This window comes from Mobula birostris, chromosome 19, assembly GCF_030028105.1.
Source record: "Mobula birostris isolate sMobBir1 chromosome 19, sMobBir1.hap1, whole genome shotgun sequence".
Lineage (NCBI taxonomy): Eukaryota > Metazoa > Chordata > Chondrichthyes > Myliobatiformes > Myliobatidae > Mobula > Mobula birostris.
In genome coordinates, this window is record NC_092388.1 from 27,636,653 (window position 1) to 27,656,307 (window position 19,655).

Genomic DNA, 19,655 nt, shown 5'->3' on the forward strand with positions numbered 1-19,655 from the left:
CGCCATAGCTGATTGTGTCCCACTGGATTTCGTACTGGGTGGGGGGTTGAACCATTCTATCAGTGCTGGTCTCTGGTGATCGTTTGGTGCTGCTCTCTGCTGTTTGCTCCGCAGTAGAACAAGCTAGACCAGGACAACACGGGGACTTGGACTTTAATATTTGTTTTCTCTTTGTGACTGCATAATTTTCTGGAATTGGAACCATATTTGTGCTATGTGCTATGTGCTGTGTGCTGTGTGCTGTATGCTGTGGGTAATGCATTTTGCACCTTGGCCTCAGAGGAATGCTGCTTTGTTTGGTTATATTCAGGTATGGTTGAATAATGATCGAGTTGGAACTTAAAACATACAAAGAAGTACTGATGATTAAGATATTGCCTAGATTAGCTCTAATTGATAAAATTAAATTGTTTGGATAATCATTCAATCCACAATCATCACCTAACCAGTTACCAACTTATGTTGTTATCCTTATTGTTGATAGCTGTCAACTTGTCTTAGAATTACACAACATTAAAAGGTAACAATGAATATGATTGTGAGTTTCAACCATCTGCATTGTAGCTATATAATTCCTATGTTAAATAGCTCCTATGTTGCACTGTCCTGCCATAGGGTGCATAATTCACAATGACTAGGCATCTACCTAAGATCATTACAAGCAAGTGTGTAATTGGAAAGTCTAACTTGAATCCTGTGATATTAATTTTTTGAAAACTTATTTTCTATAAAATTATAAGCAACACCTTTCTACAGGTTTGATCTGAAATATATATTGTAGGTATACTTTCATATTTTAACAAAGCTAGTGAAGAACATTGCTATCAAAACTGAATTGTTATGCAGATATATGCTGCCCAGAACTTTTTGAATGTTAACAGAAATGTTTGGAGAATTATTAGAAAGTAACCCTGGATTTCTGATTTGCAACACTGGAAGGGAAGATGTTGTGTACATGTTAAATTACTTTTCATGACTCAAAGCAACAGAATCATCCATAGCAATCCAATAAATGAGTTAATTAAAGGCAGGTTCTTCTCATTCCATGATTTCATGGTAGTGCTGCATCTCTGAAATCAATTAGAGCAATAAAAACTGCAGATGCTGGAAATTTGAAACAAAAATGGAAGATGCTGGAAGCCCTTAACAGGCTAAGCCATATCAGTGGGGGGAGAAACAACATTCAGTTTTCAATCCAAGGACAAACTGTGAACATCGAGAATGCAGGTTGACCATTTGGGAAAGGATGAAGAGAACAGTGAATAGTTGCCATAGGAATCAGAGCAACAGAGCAAATAGAGGAATTTGTTAAATTTGGTACAGAGCACTCAGGGCTGCATGTTTTATTTTTGTTGTACACTTGTCTAGTAATTGAAAATGTTATTACTCTGTTGCCAGTTTCCACCCTGGACTCATTTTCCATTATATTTCTATCTTGATTTCACGGGATTATTTAGCTACCATTCTTTATTATAAGTCTAACCACTACATCCCATTTCCTGTAAGGGCCAAACAACAGTTGTACTTTGTTTGAATGTATTACATGTTTTCACCTCTGTTGCTAATTGCCAATTTTTGAAAAAATAATTACTTGAATAACCTTGGTTGCCATCCTATCACAGACTTCATCTCAGTTCCCTTCATCCTTCCTGTATCTGTAACTTAAAACACACTTTCTTTTTTAACTTTTCCAGTTCTGATGAAGTGTTCATAATGCGCAATATCAATTCAGTTTCACAATCCTTGGATGACATTGGTCTGCTATATGCCTCCAGTATTTGCTGCTTTTCCCAGCTATTCAAAGTTCAGACTAATAAATACTTCTACACGCACAAATCATTACCATCTGCTACCCGCCCAAAGATGTATCAGGTTAGAAGCCTCTGAATCTATGAGAGCAGGACCCTAGAAGGATCATCAACTCAAAACTGTCCAGCCAGTCAATAAAAGACTTCAAGTCAACTTTTTTAGGTTTCTTATAACAATTAAAAAAAAAAACATCAGAAGCTTAAATCTGAAGTTCTCAGTGAACCATGTGGTATCTTTGGAAAATTACAGGTTACTGACCATTCCACTGAATTGGGAATATTCAGATTAAAAGAAAAACAAGTTATAAGATGTGGAACGAGGGAGGAGGGGACACAAAGCTATACTTAGATGAGCGTGGAAGGCAAAACGATTAATTGACAAATAGAGCGATTGTGCAAATTAACAATTAAGGATAGTTAAGTTCAGGATCATTACATGAAGTTACCAAAGGAACATGGAAGAAATAACCCTAATGCTCAGCTGGAGCTGGGATGCTGTTCCTTGGTTTCCTTAGTGTAAAGGCCAATGACAGAGAAGTCAGAATAAGAATGAAACACAGAATTCAAGTGAAACTGGAAGCCCAGAGTCACGGTTAGTCAACCTTATGCTTTTTACTTTATTGTCAGCAAATAATTGATACTAGAGCATACAATCATCACAACGATATTTGTTTCTGCACTTCGCGCTCCCTGGAGTACAAATCGATAGTAAATATTAAAAATTTAAATTATAAATCATAAATAGAAAATAGAAAAGGGAAAGTAAGGGAGTGCAAAAAAGCCGAGAGGCAGGTCCGGATATTTGGAGGGTACGGCCCAGATCTGGGTCAGGATCCGTTCAGCAGTCTTATCACAGTTGGAAAGAAGCTGTTCCCAAATCTGGCCGTACGATTCTTCAAGCTCCTGAGCCTTCTCCCAGAGGGAAGAGGGACGAAAAGTGTGTTGGCTGGGTGGGTCGTGTCCTTGATTATCCTGGCAGCACTGCTCCGACAGCGTGTGATGTAAAATGAGTCCAAGGACAGAAGATTGGTTTGTGTGATGTGCTGGACTGTGTTCACCATCTTCTGAAGCTTCTTCCTGTCTTGGACAGGACAACTTCTCTGAAGAACTGGAACCAAGGGGGGAAATATAGTATCTCATGACATGTTCCATGATTCAATAAGTTCACGGTTAATCTTTTGTACCACTTCCATTTCCTTACCAAATTTTTAAAATCTCTTGATTGTTTAATTGTCCAAAATCAATTGATTTCTACTTTAGAAATACCAAGACATTTGAATATCTATATCCATAAACAAATCAAATATTTCCTCACCCTTTACTAAATTCCCACTCCCTCTTCTCCAAAGCAACATCCGGAATTGAATAAAAATCATTAGACAAGCATTACATACAAAATGCCAGTGGAACTCAGTATGACAGGCAGCACCTATGGAAGGGAATAAACAGCCAATATTTTGGACCAAGATTTGTCTTGACTGGTCAGAAAGGATGGGTATCTGCCAAAAATATCAGTGGTTTATTTCTTTCATTGGATGCTGTAGGATTTACTAAGTTCCATCAGTATTTTGTGTGTGCTACTCAAGATTTCCAGTATCTGCAGAATCACTTGTATTTAGACAAGCATTTAACTTGATTGTGTCAATACCATGTACCTAAATTGTGTTTAACTCCTTGGTGCGTACAAAATACTTACGCAGAAACACTTGTTTTTATTGACAATCCAGGTACTCAATTGATGAGAGCAGTGACCAGAAGAGATACTTCACCATTGATGAGATTGATGGAACTATTGCTACCAATGACATTCTGGACAGAGAGGATATCTCCCAGTATAATATTTCTATCCTAGCAACAAAAGTCAGTAAGTACATTATACACAATGATGGGGAAACTGCCACCCAATTTCATGGGCAGTGAAGGTTCCAGAAAGGTATTTTGAATATTGAGCATCAACCACAACAGAAAACAATTCTCAGAATAGCAGCCTCCATTATAGAAAATGAAATATGAGTTCATAAACGTTAGTTGAAGATTCTGCTAATCAGCACAATTCAATCTCAAAATTCTAACATTATTTTGAAGTTCAGTCATACTGGAGCAAATCATAACTTGTAAACTCACCCATGAAGGAGTGTAACTGAGCAGTCTGTTAGAAAGAAATCCCAAATATGTCATGTTTTCCTCTTCACTGCAGTGAAATATTGATTATGGGCTACTGAAATGTCATCCAACATGATACTCAATGACTTCAAGAGATACTGTATAGCTGAAAGCTTATGGTTGTGAACAAAATTGATTAGGATGAGGATGGAGAAGGATGACCAGTAACTATTGATGACCTTGATTTGAAACTGATAAATGAACTTTTATGATTTGATTGGTAGTAATACTTTATAAGGTTGTTTTGAATGCATTAATCAAATCTTTATCAAACACTTTGACACCATGTAAACATAACAGTTAATAGCCTTACAGCTATGACTTGTATGTATAAAACACAACCAATAAAGAATGTTACAGTGTAGTGTACACAGGAATGAACTGAATACCGAGTGTGAAGGAAATTGGAGGGAATAAATATTTCAAGAGTTTTTTTTTATTGGAGGTTTATGAAAAACTGAGTTGGATAGCTAAGAGGTATTGCACAGAATTTTTGAAGGCAGAGAGATAATTTCTGGGCACTGACTATGTGTGGATTAAGATGTAATGAAGTACAATGAAAAGGAAGGTTCATGCTAGGATGCAATGAGAGAATTTTCTGCAAATAGGAAAAAGTGAAATCATGGCAAGAGGTTGAAGTTAGTACATACTGCTTAGTTATAAAGGAGATCTATACAGTTCATTTGTATAATTCCTATATTCTACATAAACCTATTTGCAGGTCAAAGAATAATTAGGTTTTTTTAGGAATACAGAATCTAATTATATAGCATAACGCCACACTGAAATTGGAGAGTAAATTGATGGATAGAACAAAATGTATTTTTTTAGATCCCTTTAAGCTAATATACTCTGTGGCACACAATTGTCACATGGGAAGTTGCTAATGTGATGGTACAGCACGTATCATACCACTGGTCGATATATGTTACTTTTATGAACTGTGAATATCTACAGTACTGCGTAAAAGTCTTAGGCACATGTAAAAGAAACCTGTAAAGTGAAGATACTTTCAAAAATAATGAAATGAAAAGTTCCTAAATATCAAAAAAAAACTATAGAGAGCAGTAAAACAGGAAAAAAGTAAACAAATCAATACTTGGTGTGAGCAAATTTTGTCTTTAAAATTACGTAAATTCTCTTAGGTACACAGTCTTGTAGTTTGATAAGAAAATAGGCTGGCATGGTGTTCCGAACATCTTGAAGAACTTGCCATAGTTCTTCTACAGACATTGACTGTCTCGCTTGCGTCTGTCTCTCCAGATAATCCCAGACATCCTCGATATTGTCTGAGATCAGGGCTCTGAGGAGACTATACCATCTGAAACTATATAAAAAATCTAGGGTGCCTAAGGCTTTTGCACAGTACTGTATAAATGGCTGTCAAGGATTTTCTAAGAACCATGAGATCCCAGGTTGGGAAATGCTTGAGAAGAAATTGGTAGGGGCTTATCTCAGAACATGAAATTGGTGACGTGTCATATTGCATTTTGTTAAACATAGAAGGATGCCATTCAAATCATCAGAGATATTCCATGCTCCCATTATTTTTCTCTGTACTATATTCTCTCCAAGTTCTCCTTAGTATTGTGATCACTTGTGTCAAATATGATGTTCTCCGAAGGGGTTGTCTATTGGTGGGTCCTCGTGTGACAGTAAAGTCTGATCTGGGATCTAAATGAACAGGTTGTCAGAGTGGATTTGCTTAATGGAGAATGGCTGTGCATGAATTTGTTTAATCTGGGGAAGCTGATGCATGGGCAGCCACCCAGTAGTCATTGACAGATCGAGGTCAGGGATCAGAGGCATAGAATACAAAATGACTGGGGACCCTTCACTGCTGCTGCCTTCCTCCGCCTTCACTGCTATTGTGATGTATCATCATCGTCCTCCAACTCCACTGTTGAGATCTTACTCCACCTGGTTGTGATGGAGAGGCTTGTGAGTTCCTGCGAGCCCAACAGCAATGTTATCTGACGTTTAGCCATCTGTTACTTAACTCCTGGTGGGGTCACAACCAGGTGATGATCATTGGAGAAGATCCCATTATCTCCTCCTAGATTCTACCACTCACCTCCACACGACAAGCTTAATTTACACAAGTGTTATTTATATTACCTGCCAACCTGTGCATGATTGGATGTCGGAGAAATGAGGAGCAGCCAGAGGAAAACCATGTAGTCATGGGAGAAGGTGATGTAGACTTCACACAGATAGCTTGATCCCAGGGCTTTGGAGATAGCTGTCAGCAGCTATCACTACCATTTGAAGCTGGGAGCTAGAGTTTCATCTCAAATTGGACCTCGGATGTTATCACCTTTATTTGAGCACGCTATGAATGCCAGCATTCATGGTATCGGAAGGTGGTTTGCCAACATGAATCACTTCAATGCCAGCAACAGGCCTTAGAGAAATTCTGGGACATGGGTAGGCCAGCTTCATTTTGAGGTAGCATCAAAAGAGAAGCAAAACTCCTGGCTTTCAGGTGCCCCTTAAAAATAGCAAGTTTACCATGGTTTTCGAATGGTCCATCCAGTGCAGCAGAATTTTAGAGCCAGCTCATAATTAACTCATTAGCAACCTGAGGCATTTGCTAGAGAAATACTTTCATATAAAAATTCAGGTATAAGACATTCGTGTCTTTCGTTTTTGTTTTTTGTCTCAAGATAGTTCAGTAGTGATGAATTTCATTTCACGAAACTGATTATTCCTCTTGTGCTTTGTAATTTAGCAAATGTGACACTTTTGTAGTATCTGTAGGGTTAATTGCTGTGAATTTGAGCTTGGCATATATCTTGCATTTTCTATTAGTAAACAGAGCTGCAAAAGGTTGCTTTAAGAATTGATATATTGCTGCTTTGATATTTAAATGAGGATCCTGGAATGCATGGCTCTGCCAGACATTTGGGTCACTTAATTTTGATTAATTATATCCTCAAAGCATTAGTCACAGCATTTGTTGTGCTAACTGGATAGCATTCTCATTTAATCAGAACACAAGCAATAAAAAGAATTATATAACTCAGCTAAATTAAATAAAATTGCCAATTGCTTGGAAAATAAAATAAGTTATGTACACTTCGTATTTCTTACATTATTTATGGATATTTTTAATCAACTAATTATAAATTATTGGAAAAAATGTAATGTCTCTGTATATGTGTGGGATGTAGAGGTTGAAACAAGGAGAATAATGCAGTTTTTTTTATAAATAACAAATGATTTATGATAGTCTGCTCTAATCATTCATCCATGTTGAAAATGTATCAAGCAATTTAGAAAATATATTGTGATTTTTCATATTTCTAAGAATGTGCTGAAGTATTGAACAAGGTATATCTTCCTCAGCTCAGATTACCCTAAGGAATGACAGAAGTTTGATGTAGCATTTATGGCATTTTCTTCTGACGATAAGGAACATTTGGAATTTCTAAGGAGTTTTTGACCTGCATTATTTCAACTCTGCTCTGATATTGAACTTCTTGAGTCCAACCGGTTAGTAAGAATATCTTGCAGCTCTCAGCAGTTGTGCTGAGGAATCTAACAGTGGGGCATGTATTAGCTTAGACTTGGTGTGGCATTAGTAACTATTTATTTAAGTGGAAAAAGAACTGTTGTGAGAGACCAAGATAATTTTCAGATAGTGTACATAATGTTTAATTAACTGAGTTAACACTACATTTGTTATATGTCTAACAGCACAGAAGTGTAATGGTTACCACAGCATTTTACAGTATCAGCACCTTGGGTTTAATTCCCACTGCTGGCTGCAAGGAGTTTTTTTACGTTCTTCCCGTGACTGTGTGGGTTTCTTCCAAGTTCTCTGGTTTCCTCACGTAGTCCAAAGACATACTGGTTGGTAGGTTAATTGTCCCATGATTAGACTAGGGTTAAATTGGGGGTGGTTGGGTGGCGCAGCTTGAAGCACTGGAAGTGCCTATTCCAGCTGTACCTCAATAAATAAATAAATATCTTCATTATTAGAAAGTGTTTTTACACACTTTACTTATTTTTTAAATATTAACTTCCTTTAGGAAGTTCTTGAATATGCTGTGATTGAATATCAGAGGTAGTCAGAAGCCTTTGGGGGATCTGATACATTTAATATGCTATAATACTTAGGCTGCAATTTATCTGGCCCTCAAAGCTTTTTTTTTAAGCATTTCCATAGATGTGGCTAATTCAAGTGGTTGCATGTATAACCAGAAAGCTTGCACTGCACAGGACTATCCAGAAGATAGAGTTACACAGCATGAAAGCACACCGTTCAGTGTACCATGTCTACACTGACCAGTGGGTACCCAACTACATTAATCTCATCTTCTAGCACTTAGCCCATAGCCTTAAAAGCCTAGGTGATTCAAGTATGTGTCATAAATTCTGTCAGCAATTTTGCTTCCACCTCTCTCTTCAACAATGCGTTTCCAGTTACCCAAACCAGATTAATGCAGACCGGCAGTCAGGGAAGTGGGAAGTATAAACGGATTACTGTATTACTGCCAGAAAATTACCAGTCAATGTTGATACTGGAGTATGCCCGGTAAATAGTTTGCCACAATTCACTGGACACTTATCCTTTTCTTTTTTGCAGCATTGATTCAGGAAAAAAGAATGATGCAAAACATTGAACCTACTGGAAACCTGAAATAAAAGGGAAAATACTGTAATGCCCAGTAAATCTGGTGGCATCTACAGATAGAGAAACAAAGTTCATGTTTTCTGTTGATAATTCATCAGAGCAAAGCAAACTTCAGGGTAATTAAATCACAAACAAGAGAAGATTTGTAGGTGCTAGAAATCCAAGCAACATACACAAAATGCTGAAGGAACTCAGCAGGCACTCATCTTGTTTTTTTTCTCTAGTCCTATCAAAGGGTCTCAGCCCGAAACATCGACTGTACTTTTTTCCATAGGTGCTGCCTGCCCTGCTGAGTTCTTCCAGCATTTTGTGTGTGTTGCAAAGTTAGAAGTAACCATATTTTAAGGTGCAGAGAAAGGGAAATCAAAATCAGAATCTAATTTACTATCACCGGCATATGTTGTGAAATTTATTAACTTAATGGCAGTATACAATGAAATACATGATAAATAAATATAGAGAAGAAAAATGAGTAACATTAAGTAAATATAGGTCTATTAAATAGTTAGGCTAAAACAAGCAGTGCAAAATGAAAAAAATAAAAAAGTAGTGAGGTAGTGTTAACAACAGGAATTCTGCAGATGCTGGAAATTCAAGCAACACACATTAAAGTTGCTGGTGAACGCAGCAGGCCAGGCAGCATCTCTAGGAAGAGGTACGGTCGACGTCTCGGCCTGAAATGTCGACTGTACCTCTTCCTAGTGAGGTAGTGTTCATGGGTTCACTGTCCATTTAGAAATTGGATGGCTGAGGGGATGAAGCAGTTCCTGAATTGCTGACTGTGTGGCTTCAGGCTTCTGTACCCCCTTCCCACTGATAACAGTGTGAGGAGGGCATGTCCTGGGTGATGGGGGTCCTTAATGATAAATACTGCCTGCCCAAGGCACCGCTCCTTGAAGATGTCTTGGATACTACTGAGGCTAGTACCCATGATGCTGCTGACTTAACTCTACTTTTCTGCAACTTATTTTGATCTTGTGCAGTTACCCTCTCTCCCCCATTCCAGACAGTGATGCAGCCAGTCAGAATGCCCTCCATCATACATTTGCAGAAGTCTTTGAATGTTTTAATTGATAGACCAAATCTACTCAAACTCAGAATGAAAAATAATAGCCGCTATCTTGCCTTCTTTATAGCTGCCTCAACGTATTGCGTCCAGGTTAGGTCCTCAGAGATATTGACACCCAGGAACTTGAAATTGCTCACTCTCTTCATTTCTGATCCCTCTATGAGGATCGGTTTGTGTTTCCTCTCCTTACTCTTCCTGAAGTTCACAATCAGTTCTTTGGTCTTGCTGACATTGAGTGCAAGGTTGTTGCTGCTACTCAATTAACTAGTATATTTCGCTTCTATGCGCCTTTTCATCATCTGAAATTCTGCCAACAATGGTTGTATCCTCAGCAAGTTTATAGATGGTGTTTGAGCTATGCCTAGCCACACAGTCATGGGTGTAGAGAGAGTAGAGCAGTGGGCTAAGCACACATCCCTGTGGAGCGCCAGAGTTAACTGTCAGTAAGATGGAGATGACATTTCCAATCCACACAGATTATGGTCTTCAAGTTGGTAAGTCAAGGATCCAGTTGCAGACTAAAGTACAGAGCCCTAGATTCTGTCACTTTTCAATCAGGACAGTAGGAACAATGGAAAATACTGAAGTATAGTCAATAAACGCATCCTGACACAGGCATGTGCATTGTCCGATGGATCCAAGGCTTCGTGGAGAGCCATTGAGATCGCATCTGCAAATTGCAGTGGGTCCTGGTCCTCCCTCAGGCAGATGTTGATTCTAGCCATGACCAACCTCTCAAAGCATTTCGTCACGATAATGGAAAAAGTAGAAAGAGCAAAAAAAAACATTTTTGAAAAGAGAAATCCAATGATGCTAATAGCTGAGGCAGACTCAGTGAGCTGTGAGATATGAGATGAAAAGGCAAGCAGTGCAAGATGAGAGACATCACGGTAATGAGACACATTAAAATGGCTATTGAATGAAGCAATACAGGATGTGACACTGGAGATCTGAAATGTTCGTTTTGACTGTCTGTAACTTGACTCATGAAAAGAATGAGTGCTTCTTGAGATCACATTTAGTCTCCTGAAAAAGTGGAGGAGTCTGAGAAAAATGAAGTTAAAATGAAAGTGACAGGAAGAACTAAAGTGACTTGAATTTAAAATTCTTAAGACTAGATAGGTGGGAGTATAGTAGGTAAAACAGTAGGGGGGATATATTGTCCCAGAGGAACCATTGTGTTGGGAGCTAATGGATCAACCCACTCCATTGTATTGGACACACAAGACTGTAGATGTTGGGAACAAACAATCAAACAGCTGGAAGAAAAGAGCTGACTGGGAGGTGGAGAGGGGGTTCTGTGGAGTGGGTTGAGGCCCTGCCATCAGAACTGAGATGGAGATGGTCAATGTATAGAACTGAGAGGGACTGCTGTGCTAAGGGCGTAGCAGTCAGCACAGCGCTATTTCAGCTCAGGGCATCAGAGTTCGAAGTTCAATTCCAGCGTCTTCTGTAAGGAGAATGTACATTCTCCCTGTGAGCACATGGGTTTCCTCCAGGTGCTCCGGTTTCTTCCCACAGTCCAAGGAGATACCAGTTAGTAGAGTAACTGGTCATTGAAATTGTCTTGTGCTTAGGCTATGGTTAAATATCTTTTCAAATCTTTTTATTATTATTATCCAAAATTAACATGAGTACATCAAAGTAAGCAACACTTACAACGACTCAAGAAAAAAAAACATTATTTTAAAGATTGAAAAAATTTTGGTGATTGAAAAAAACCCTACTAAGCAAGAAAAAGTGGGGAAAAAAAGAAACCCCATTAGGTGTTCAACCCCGGAGCCATGCGTCATACAAAAAGCTTCTAAGTATAAACATCAAACCGCCAGCAAGAAATTTACAATTAGATTGTGGAGGAAATCTATCAATTAACTCAAATGATAATAACGAGCAAATGAACCCCATCTTTTCTTAAAATCAAACACAGGTTCAAAGGTTCAACTTCGAATTTTCTCCAAGCTAAGACATTGCGTCACTTGAGAGAACAATTGTGACAAAGTGGGAGCTGATGTATCCTTCCACTTCAACAAAATGGCCCTCCTAGCTATCAATGTAACAAATGCAATGACATGTTGGTCAGACACAGAGATACCACGGAGATATTGAGGAATTATTCCGAAAAGCACAGTTAATTTATGTTGAAAATTAATTTTAAGTGATTTAGAAATTGTGAAAAAACTGACTTCCAGAACTGTTCCAGTATAGAACAAGACCAAAACATGTGTGTCAGTATAGCTGTCTCAGTTTTACATCTATCCCAATAAATATCAAGATTAGGGAATATTTTAGGCTGTGGTTAAATAGGTTGGTTGTTGGTCAGTGCAGCTCATTGGGTTGGAAGGGCTTGTTCCGTGCTGTATCTCTAAATAAAATAAATTTATAAAATCAAGGTAGAGAGCTTGACCAATTCGCCTTACATTATTGGCTTACATAATCTATGCCTTTTCTCTGCTTTCAAGATGGAACTGGTTCAATTGTTGGCTGGGCAAGAGATAGCGTACTACAAAAGTTGTAAGTTAATCATTAGTATATGCACAAATTGTTCTCCTGGACTGGGTTTAAAACTTCTTAAAAGTGATCATATCAGATTGTCTTACTTTGTTAGCTTTTTGAAAAAAAATGTGTGATGGGGAGGAGAGAAGATCATGCCTCGGGTGGGGACCATCTTAAGGATCTTGCTGAATATTCTGTGCAAATCCTTTTCTCATGACACATGGAGCGCAACATTTATTCACTCAGTACTAAGCAACAAACTCCAAAACCTGGGCTTCTGTACCTCCCTCTGTAACTGGATCCTTGACTTCCATATTGTTAGACCACAGTCGGAGCAAATTAGAAATAACATCTCTTTCTCACTGACAATCAACACTGGCACACCTCAAGGATGCATGCTTAGCCTACTGCTCTACTTCCTCTAAAACCACGACTGTGTGGCTAGGCACAACTCAAAAGCCATCGATAAATTTGCTGATGACACAGCTATTGTTGGCAAAATTTCAGATGGTGATGGGGAGGCGTACGAGAGTGAGATATATCAACTGGTGTCACAGCAGCAACCTTGCACTCAACATCAGTAAGACCAAAGAATTGATTGTGGGCTTCAGGAAGGGGAAGTTGAGGGAACAAAACTGGTCCTCATCGACAGATCAGCAGGGGGAAGGGTAAGCAGTTTCAAGTTCCTGGACGTTAACATCTCTGAAGATTTAGACTGGCCCCAACATATTGATGCAACTACAAAAAAGGCATGACAGCAGCTATATTTTGTTAGGAGGTTGAGGGGACTTGGTATGTCACCAAAGACTCTTACAAATTTCAAGGGAGAGAAATTCTAGCTGGTTGCATCAACTGGTTGATATGAAAGGGCCACTGCACAGGATCGGAAAAAGGGGTAGAAAGTTGCAAACTCAGCCAGTCCATTATGGACACTAACCTCCCTAGCATCGAGGCAACGCCTCAAAAATGTGGCACCCATCTTTAAGTACTCCTGACAACTAGGAATTGCCCTCTCCTCATTTCGTCAAGGAGGAGGTATAGGAGCCTGAAGACACACACTCAACATTTCAGAAACAGTTTCTTCCCCTGTACCATCAGATTTTTGAATGGACAATGAACACATGTACACTACCTCTATTTTTTTCTTTGCTTACTCTCTTTTTTGCATTACATACCTAATTATATATATTTCTCATTGTAATCTATGATTAATCTATGTGTCAAAGCAACATATGCCATGATATATATTAATGATATTCAGTCTGATTCTGATTCAAAAAAGGATCAGTTCAGTTGAGTTCTGTTCTATTCTGTTCTGAGATCCTTTTGAATGTTAGTACAAAAATCTGAACATCCTTCGTAAATAGCTGGATAAGTGTTTCTTATGGTTATTAATGGCATTGGCAATAAAACACATGCTCTAGATGGCCTGGATTTTGCATGTGCCTGTAATCTGTCATTTAGATAGAGTAGGGAATACATTCTGAAAATCATTAAATAGTTGTGCTTATTGTGGTTTTATTAAAAGGAAATTATTTTCACCAACTCTCTTTGAGGATGGAACTAGATAAGAGCTATCTTGCTGTAAACGTAAACAACAAACAACAAGAATTCTGCAGATGCTGGAAATTCAAGCAACACACATCAAAATTGCTGGTAAATGCAGCAGGCCAGGCAATGTCTCTAGGAGGAGGTACAGTCGACGTTTCAGGCCGAGACCCTTCGTCAGGACTAACTGAAAAAGAGTTAGTAAGAGATTTGAAAGTAGGAGGGGGAGGGGGAGGGGGAGATCCAAAATGATAGGAGAAGACAGGAGGGGGAGGGATGGAGCCAAGAGCTGGACAGGTGATAGGCAAAAGGGATATGAGAGGATCATGGGACAGGAGGTCCGGGGAGAAAGACAAGAGGGGGGGGAACCAGAGGATGGGTAAGGGGTATAGTCAGAGGGATAGAGGGAGAAAAAAGAGAGTGAGAGAAAGAATGTGTATAAAAATAAATCTCCCAGTGGCCACACATTTTAATTCCACATCCCATTCCCATTCTGACATGTCTATCCATGGCCTCCTCTACTGTAAAGATGAAGCCACACTCAGGTTGGAGGAACAACACCTTATATTCCATCTGGGTAGCCTCCAACCTGATGGCATGAACATCGACTTCTCTGACTTCTGCTAATGCCCCACCTGCCCCTCATACCCCATCCGTTATTTATATACACACATTCTTTCGCTCACTCTCCTTTTTCTCCCTCTGTCCCTCTGACTATACCCCTTGCCCATCCTCTGGTTTTCTCCCCCACCCCCCCTTTGTCTTTCTCCCCGGACCTCCTGTCCCACAATCCTCTCATATCCCTTTTGCCAATCACCTGTCCAGCTCTTGGCTCCATCCCTCCCCCTCCTGTCTTCTCCTATTATTTTGGATCTCCCCCTCCCCCTCCTACTTTCAAATCTCTTACTAACTCTTCCTTCAGTTAGTCCTGACGAAGGGTCTCGGCCTGAAACGTCGACTGTACCTCCTCCTAGAGATGCTGCCTGGCCTGTTGCGTTTACCAGCAACTTTGATGTGTGTTGCTGTAAACGTGGTGTGTCTGGATTTCCAAAAACAAAGATCTTGTAATATGTGACATAAAACATTATTGGATTTATTTTGAAAACATTAAGAATACAATAACATGGATGGAGGTTGGTAAACAACAAAAAATTTAGAGTCAGAATAAATGGGTAATTTTCAGGTTGGTAAACTGTAGCTAATGGGGAGCCACCAAGATCAGTACTGGAGATGCAATAATTTGCAATCTCTGTATGTTGCTAGGATTGAAATAATTAGACCATTTTATAACTAAGTCGGTGAGAATGCTGGATTTGAAGGGGATGCGGATGTCTCCAAATAGACAGATGGATTAAGTCCATGGATTTGGTAGGAAGAATATTTTTAAATTGGAAAGATAATTATCAATTTCTGAAGCTGTCTGCAAATCATGTACACCCATTGTAAAAGGAACAGAGATAACTTTTTACTACATGGCCATTCATGAAATTAAGTAATGGCTACAAATCACGATATGTTTAAGGTAACAAAAATGGGAGAGACTGGGAAAGAACGGAGGGCATGTCTAACAGTAGCGATGCAAAATGACAGAAGTGGTGGTGGTGCTTGCTGACTAAGAGTGGTGACTGCTTGGTAATTGTTACTGATCTGTCCTAACAAGATATAAGACAGAGAAGAAGAGAGGGAAAGATGTTTATAGTTATCGTATCACATCAGAGATGTTGGAAATCATGGAGGATAGTTGAGTGGATATACAAGCTGATAGAGAGAAGGGTGAGAGCAAGAGGGACCCTACCCTTCTTCTGATTGAGAGGAAGAGGTCAGAACAGACATGCATCAAATGGAAGAAAACTGATAGTGCAAACTGAATTAATAATTATTTCAGCAGGAAAATAACTGCTTAGGATAAAAAAAATATATATCTCAGTGGTATGAGTGTTGATAGTGCCATCGCCAGAAAGGCTGTGATGGAATGAGCAAAGCTTGGAGAATAGAGTTGCATCTTGATAAGAAAATAGATAGAGTTAAGAGTAACAGTGGAAGTTTGTGGTCTTGTAATAGATATGTCAGCAACTTATCATCTGAGATAGAGGAAAAGAAATCAAAAAGAGAAGGAAATGTCAGAGATGGACCACATGAGCTAAGACTACTGTGGTAAGTGGCAAAAATACACAACAGTGACAAAGCTTTTGTTGAAATATTGACTGCTTTATCAACTATGCTGTAAATTTCCATCCACTTATTTCATCTACTTCCTAATGAAGGACAAACGTTAAAAACAAATTAGTTGTTGAAATGATTTTCATGTGTTTTCAGTGCATTCTGAAAAGTGAATGATTTCAAGCATTAACAACAGACTCTGAATGCAGCAGTAATGTGAACAGAGACTTGTGTAAATTATTCATTATTCAATTGAAATTTCATTTGGAGGACCTTTAAAAGTATGACAAAGTTATCATTAAATTTATCATTAAATCTTTGCCTTGCAAAGTCTCAGCACTAATACATGCCTAATGTTAATCTGATGACTCTTTTGTTAAAGTATTTCATAATTGACATATTCAAATTTCCAACCTCTGTCACAGTTATGTATAGCAAAAAAAAACAACTGTGAGGATATCATCATCAGTAGGTCCATTGTTAAGTTACACACCATTCTGTCCAGACATTTACTTCAGCTTATTTTGTTGGAACTGAAGTTCTCTATCTATCCCCTCCCCGCTGCCCCCCCCAGAAGCAGGTGAATGTAAAAAGATGCAGTGGGGCAAAAAACCTTTTTTTCTATGCCTGTCTTTATTTAATCCCAGTTGTCTGCATTAATTCCATATCTCTCTATGTCCTACTTATTCAAGTACCTGTTCAGATACCTCTGAAATATTGTTTAAGAGGCATCTGCTCTGTTGCCACCACTTCCTCTGGCAGCTGGTTAAACTTACCAACAACGCTTTGTGTGAAAAAAGTTATCTCTAAGATCTCCATTAAACCTCATCCCTCTTAGCATAGATCTATGCTCACTAATTCAAGATACCCCCAACATGGTAAACTGACACAGACTATCTAACCCATCTATGTCCCTCATAATAGAGCCCTGACCAACTGCCAGATCGGAAGTTTGAGAGGAGGGGATTTCACTCAAGTCCACTGCCTGAGTAGAAAAAGGGAGAAGCAAGTCACGGCAATTGAGCTCTGACCAGTGAACAGTCGGTATTTGGGGTTGATTAGTAAGAGCAAATTAAAGGAAAGCAGGAGCAAGTGCAGCGGCCATCATCTAATTGGACAGAGAGGTGATCTTGAGGCTTAAGCTGTTCGGGGCTTCAGTGAGGAGAGTCTTCAGTTGGATAAAGCAAAGGAAAGAAAAGCTCTAGGTTAAGTTTTTTTCCCCTCCCTTCCTTATATCCAGTCATTTAGGACAGTAGAAACGCCAGGCTCCTAGTTGAATGCTCCTCTTGCGGGATATGGGAAGGCAGGGTGACCTCCAGTGTTCCTGATGACTACAACTGCAAGAAGTGCATCTAGCTGCAGCTTCTAACAATTCACATTAAGGAGTTGGAGCTGGAACTGGATGAACACTGGATCATTCAGGAGGCTGGGGAGTTGATAGATGGGATATGTAGAGAGGTAATTACACCCAAGGTGCAGGACATGTGAAGCTGGATGACAGTCAGGAAGGAGAAAGGGGTTAAAGGGCCAGTGCTGAGTCCCCTTGTGGCCATCCTCCTCAACAACAGGTATATCAATTTGGATACTGTTGGGATGTTGACCGAGCAGAGGGAAGTCACAGTGGTTGGGTCTCCGGCACTGAATCTGCCTCTGTGAGGAAAGGGGGAAGAAGAAGCATGTTGTGGTGATAGGGAATTCATTAGTTAGAGGAACAGGCAGGAGATTCTGTGGGCAAGAACATGATTCTTGGATTGTATATTGCCTCCCAGGTGCCAGGGCCCAAGTCAGCTTGGATCAAGTCCTCAGTGTTCTAAATGAGAGAGTGAACTGTCAGAGGTCGTGGTCCATGTAGGTACCAATGACATGGGTAGGAGAAATGACAAGGTTCTGCGCAGGGAGTTCAGGGAGTTAGGTGCTAACTTAAATGGCAGGACCTCCAGGGTTGCGATCTCAGGATTGCTACTCATGCCATATGCTAGTGAGGCCAGAAACAATACATTATACAGTTTAAAATGTAGCTAAGGAGCTGGTGTAGAAGGGAGGGCATGAGATTTTTGGATCATTGATCTCTCTGCCAGGGAAGGTGGGACTCTTACAGAAGGGACAGTTTGCACCTGAACTGGAGGAGACCTAATATCCTAGAATAGTTTATTAATGCTGCATGTTGAGGTTTAAACTAGAGTTGTAGGGGGATGGGAACCAGAGTGCTAGAACAGTTGGTGGAGAGGTTATGGAGGCAAATGTTGGTAAGACCTCAGACAAAATCAGGAATCAAAAGGTTGAGCATGGTGCGACTAGTGTCCTGAGCTGCTTATATGCAAGAAGGGTCGTAGGAAAGACAGATGAGCTCAGGGAATGGATCAACACCTGGAATTATGATGTTGTGGCCATTACTGAGATTTGGTTGCAGGAAGGGCAGAACTGGCAGCTTAGTATTCCAGGGTTACTTTTTTTCTGATGTGACAGAGAAGGAGGGGTGGTGTTACTGGTCAGGGAAAATGTCATGGCAATGCTCCATCAGGACAGGCTGGAGGACTCGACTACTAAGGCATTATGGGTGGAAATGAGAAATAAGTAAAAAAGAAATCAAGAAGGCTAAAAGAAGGCGTTAAGTTGCTCTAGCGGACAACGTGAAGGACAATCCTAAGGGATTCTACAGGTACGTTAAAAGCAAAAGGATTGCAAGGGATAAATTTGGTCCTCTGGAAGACCAGAATGGTAATCCATGCATGAAACCAGAAGAAAATGGAGAGATCTTAAAGCCATTCTTTGCATCTGTATTTATTTGGGAGACTGATACAGAGTCTATAGAAGTGAGGCAAAGCGGCATTAATTTCATGGACCCTGTACATATTAAAAAGAAGGAGGTGTTTGCTACTGTGAGACGAGTACAGAAATTCTGGGGCTCTAGCAGAGATAATTAAAGCATCATTAGGGACAGGAAAGGTATGAGAGGACTGGACGATAGCCAATGTTGTTCAGCTTTTTTAGAGGAAGCTATCAGGAAAGTGGATTAAGGCAAGGCAGTTGATGTTGTCTAAGAGGACTTTAGTAAGGCACTTTACAAGGTGCCTCATGGGAGGCTGGTCATGAAGGTTCTTTTGCCCTTATTAGAATGAGGTAGTAAATTGGATTAGACGTTGGCTTTGTTGGAGAAGCTAGATAGTGGTAGTAGATGGTTGCCTTTCTGACTGGAGGCCTTTGACTAGTGGTGTGCTGCAGGGGTTGGTACTGGGCCCTTTGTTGTTTGTCATCTATATCAACAATCTGGATGATAATGTGATTAACTGGATCGGCAAATTTGTGGATGACACCAAGGTTTGGGGTGTAGTGGATAGCAAGGAAGACTATCATGGCTTGCAGAGGGATCTGCATCACTGGAAAAACGGGCTGAAAAATGGCAGTTGGAATCTAATGCAAACAAATGTGAGGTTTTGCATTTTGGTAGGCTCAACCAGGGTAGGTCTTACATTATGAACAGTAGGACACTGAGGAGTGTGGTAGAACAAAGGGATCTGGGAATACAGGACAAAAGTTCGTTGAAAGTGGCATCACAGGTAGATAGGGTCAGAAAGAAATCTTCTGGCATTTTGGCCTTCACAAATCAATGTATTGAGTACAGAAGATGGGATGTTATGTTGAAGTTGTATAAGCCATTGTAGAGGCCTAATTTGGAGTATTGTGTACAGTTTTGGTCACCCACCTCCAGGAAAGATGTAAACAAGGCTGAAAGACTATAGAGAAAAATTACAAGGGTATTGCTGGGTCTGGAAGA

The 19,655-nt window shown here is 39.7% G+C and overlaps 1 protein-coding gene across 3 annotated transcripts in view; it reads left to right on the forward strand.

Moving 5' to 3' along the window:
• LOC140212487 (cadherin-12-like) overlaps positions 1–19,655 on the forward strand; it is a 309,387-nt gene that overhangs the window by 170,195 nt on the left and 119,537 nt on the right. For all 3 annotated transcript variants that reach the window (XM_072283351.1, XM_072283353.1, XM_072283354.1), the window contains one exon: positions 3,536–3,672. In XM_072283351.1, the coding sequence (XP_072139452.1) occupies positions 3,536–3,672 (137 nt within the window). The remainder of the gene's footprint in view (positions 1–3,535; positions 3,673–19,655) is intronic.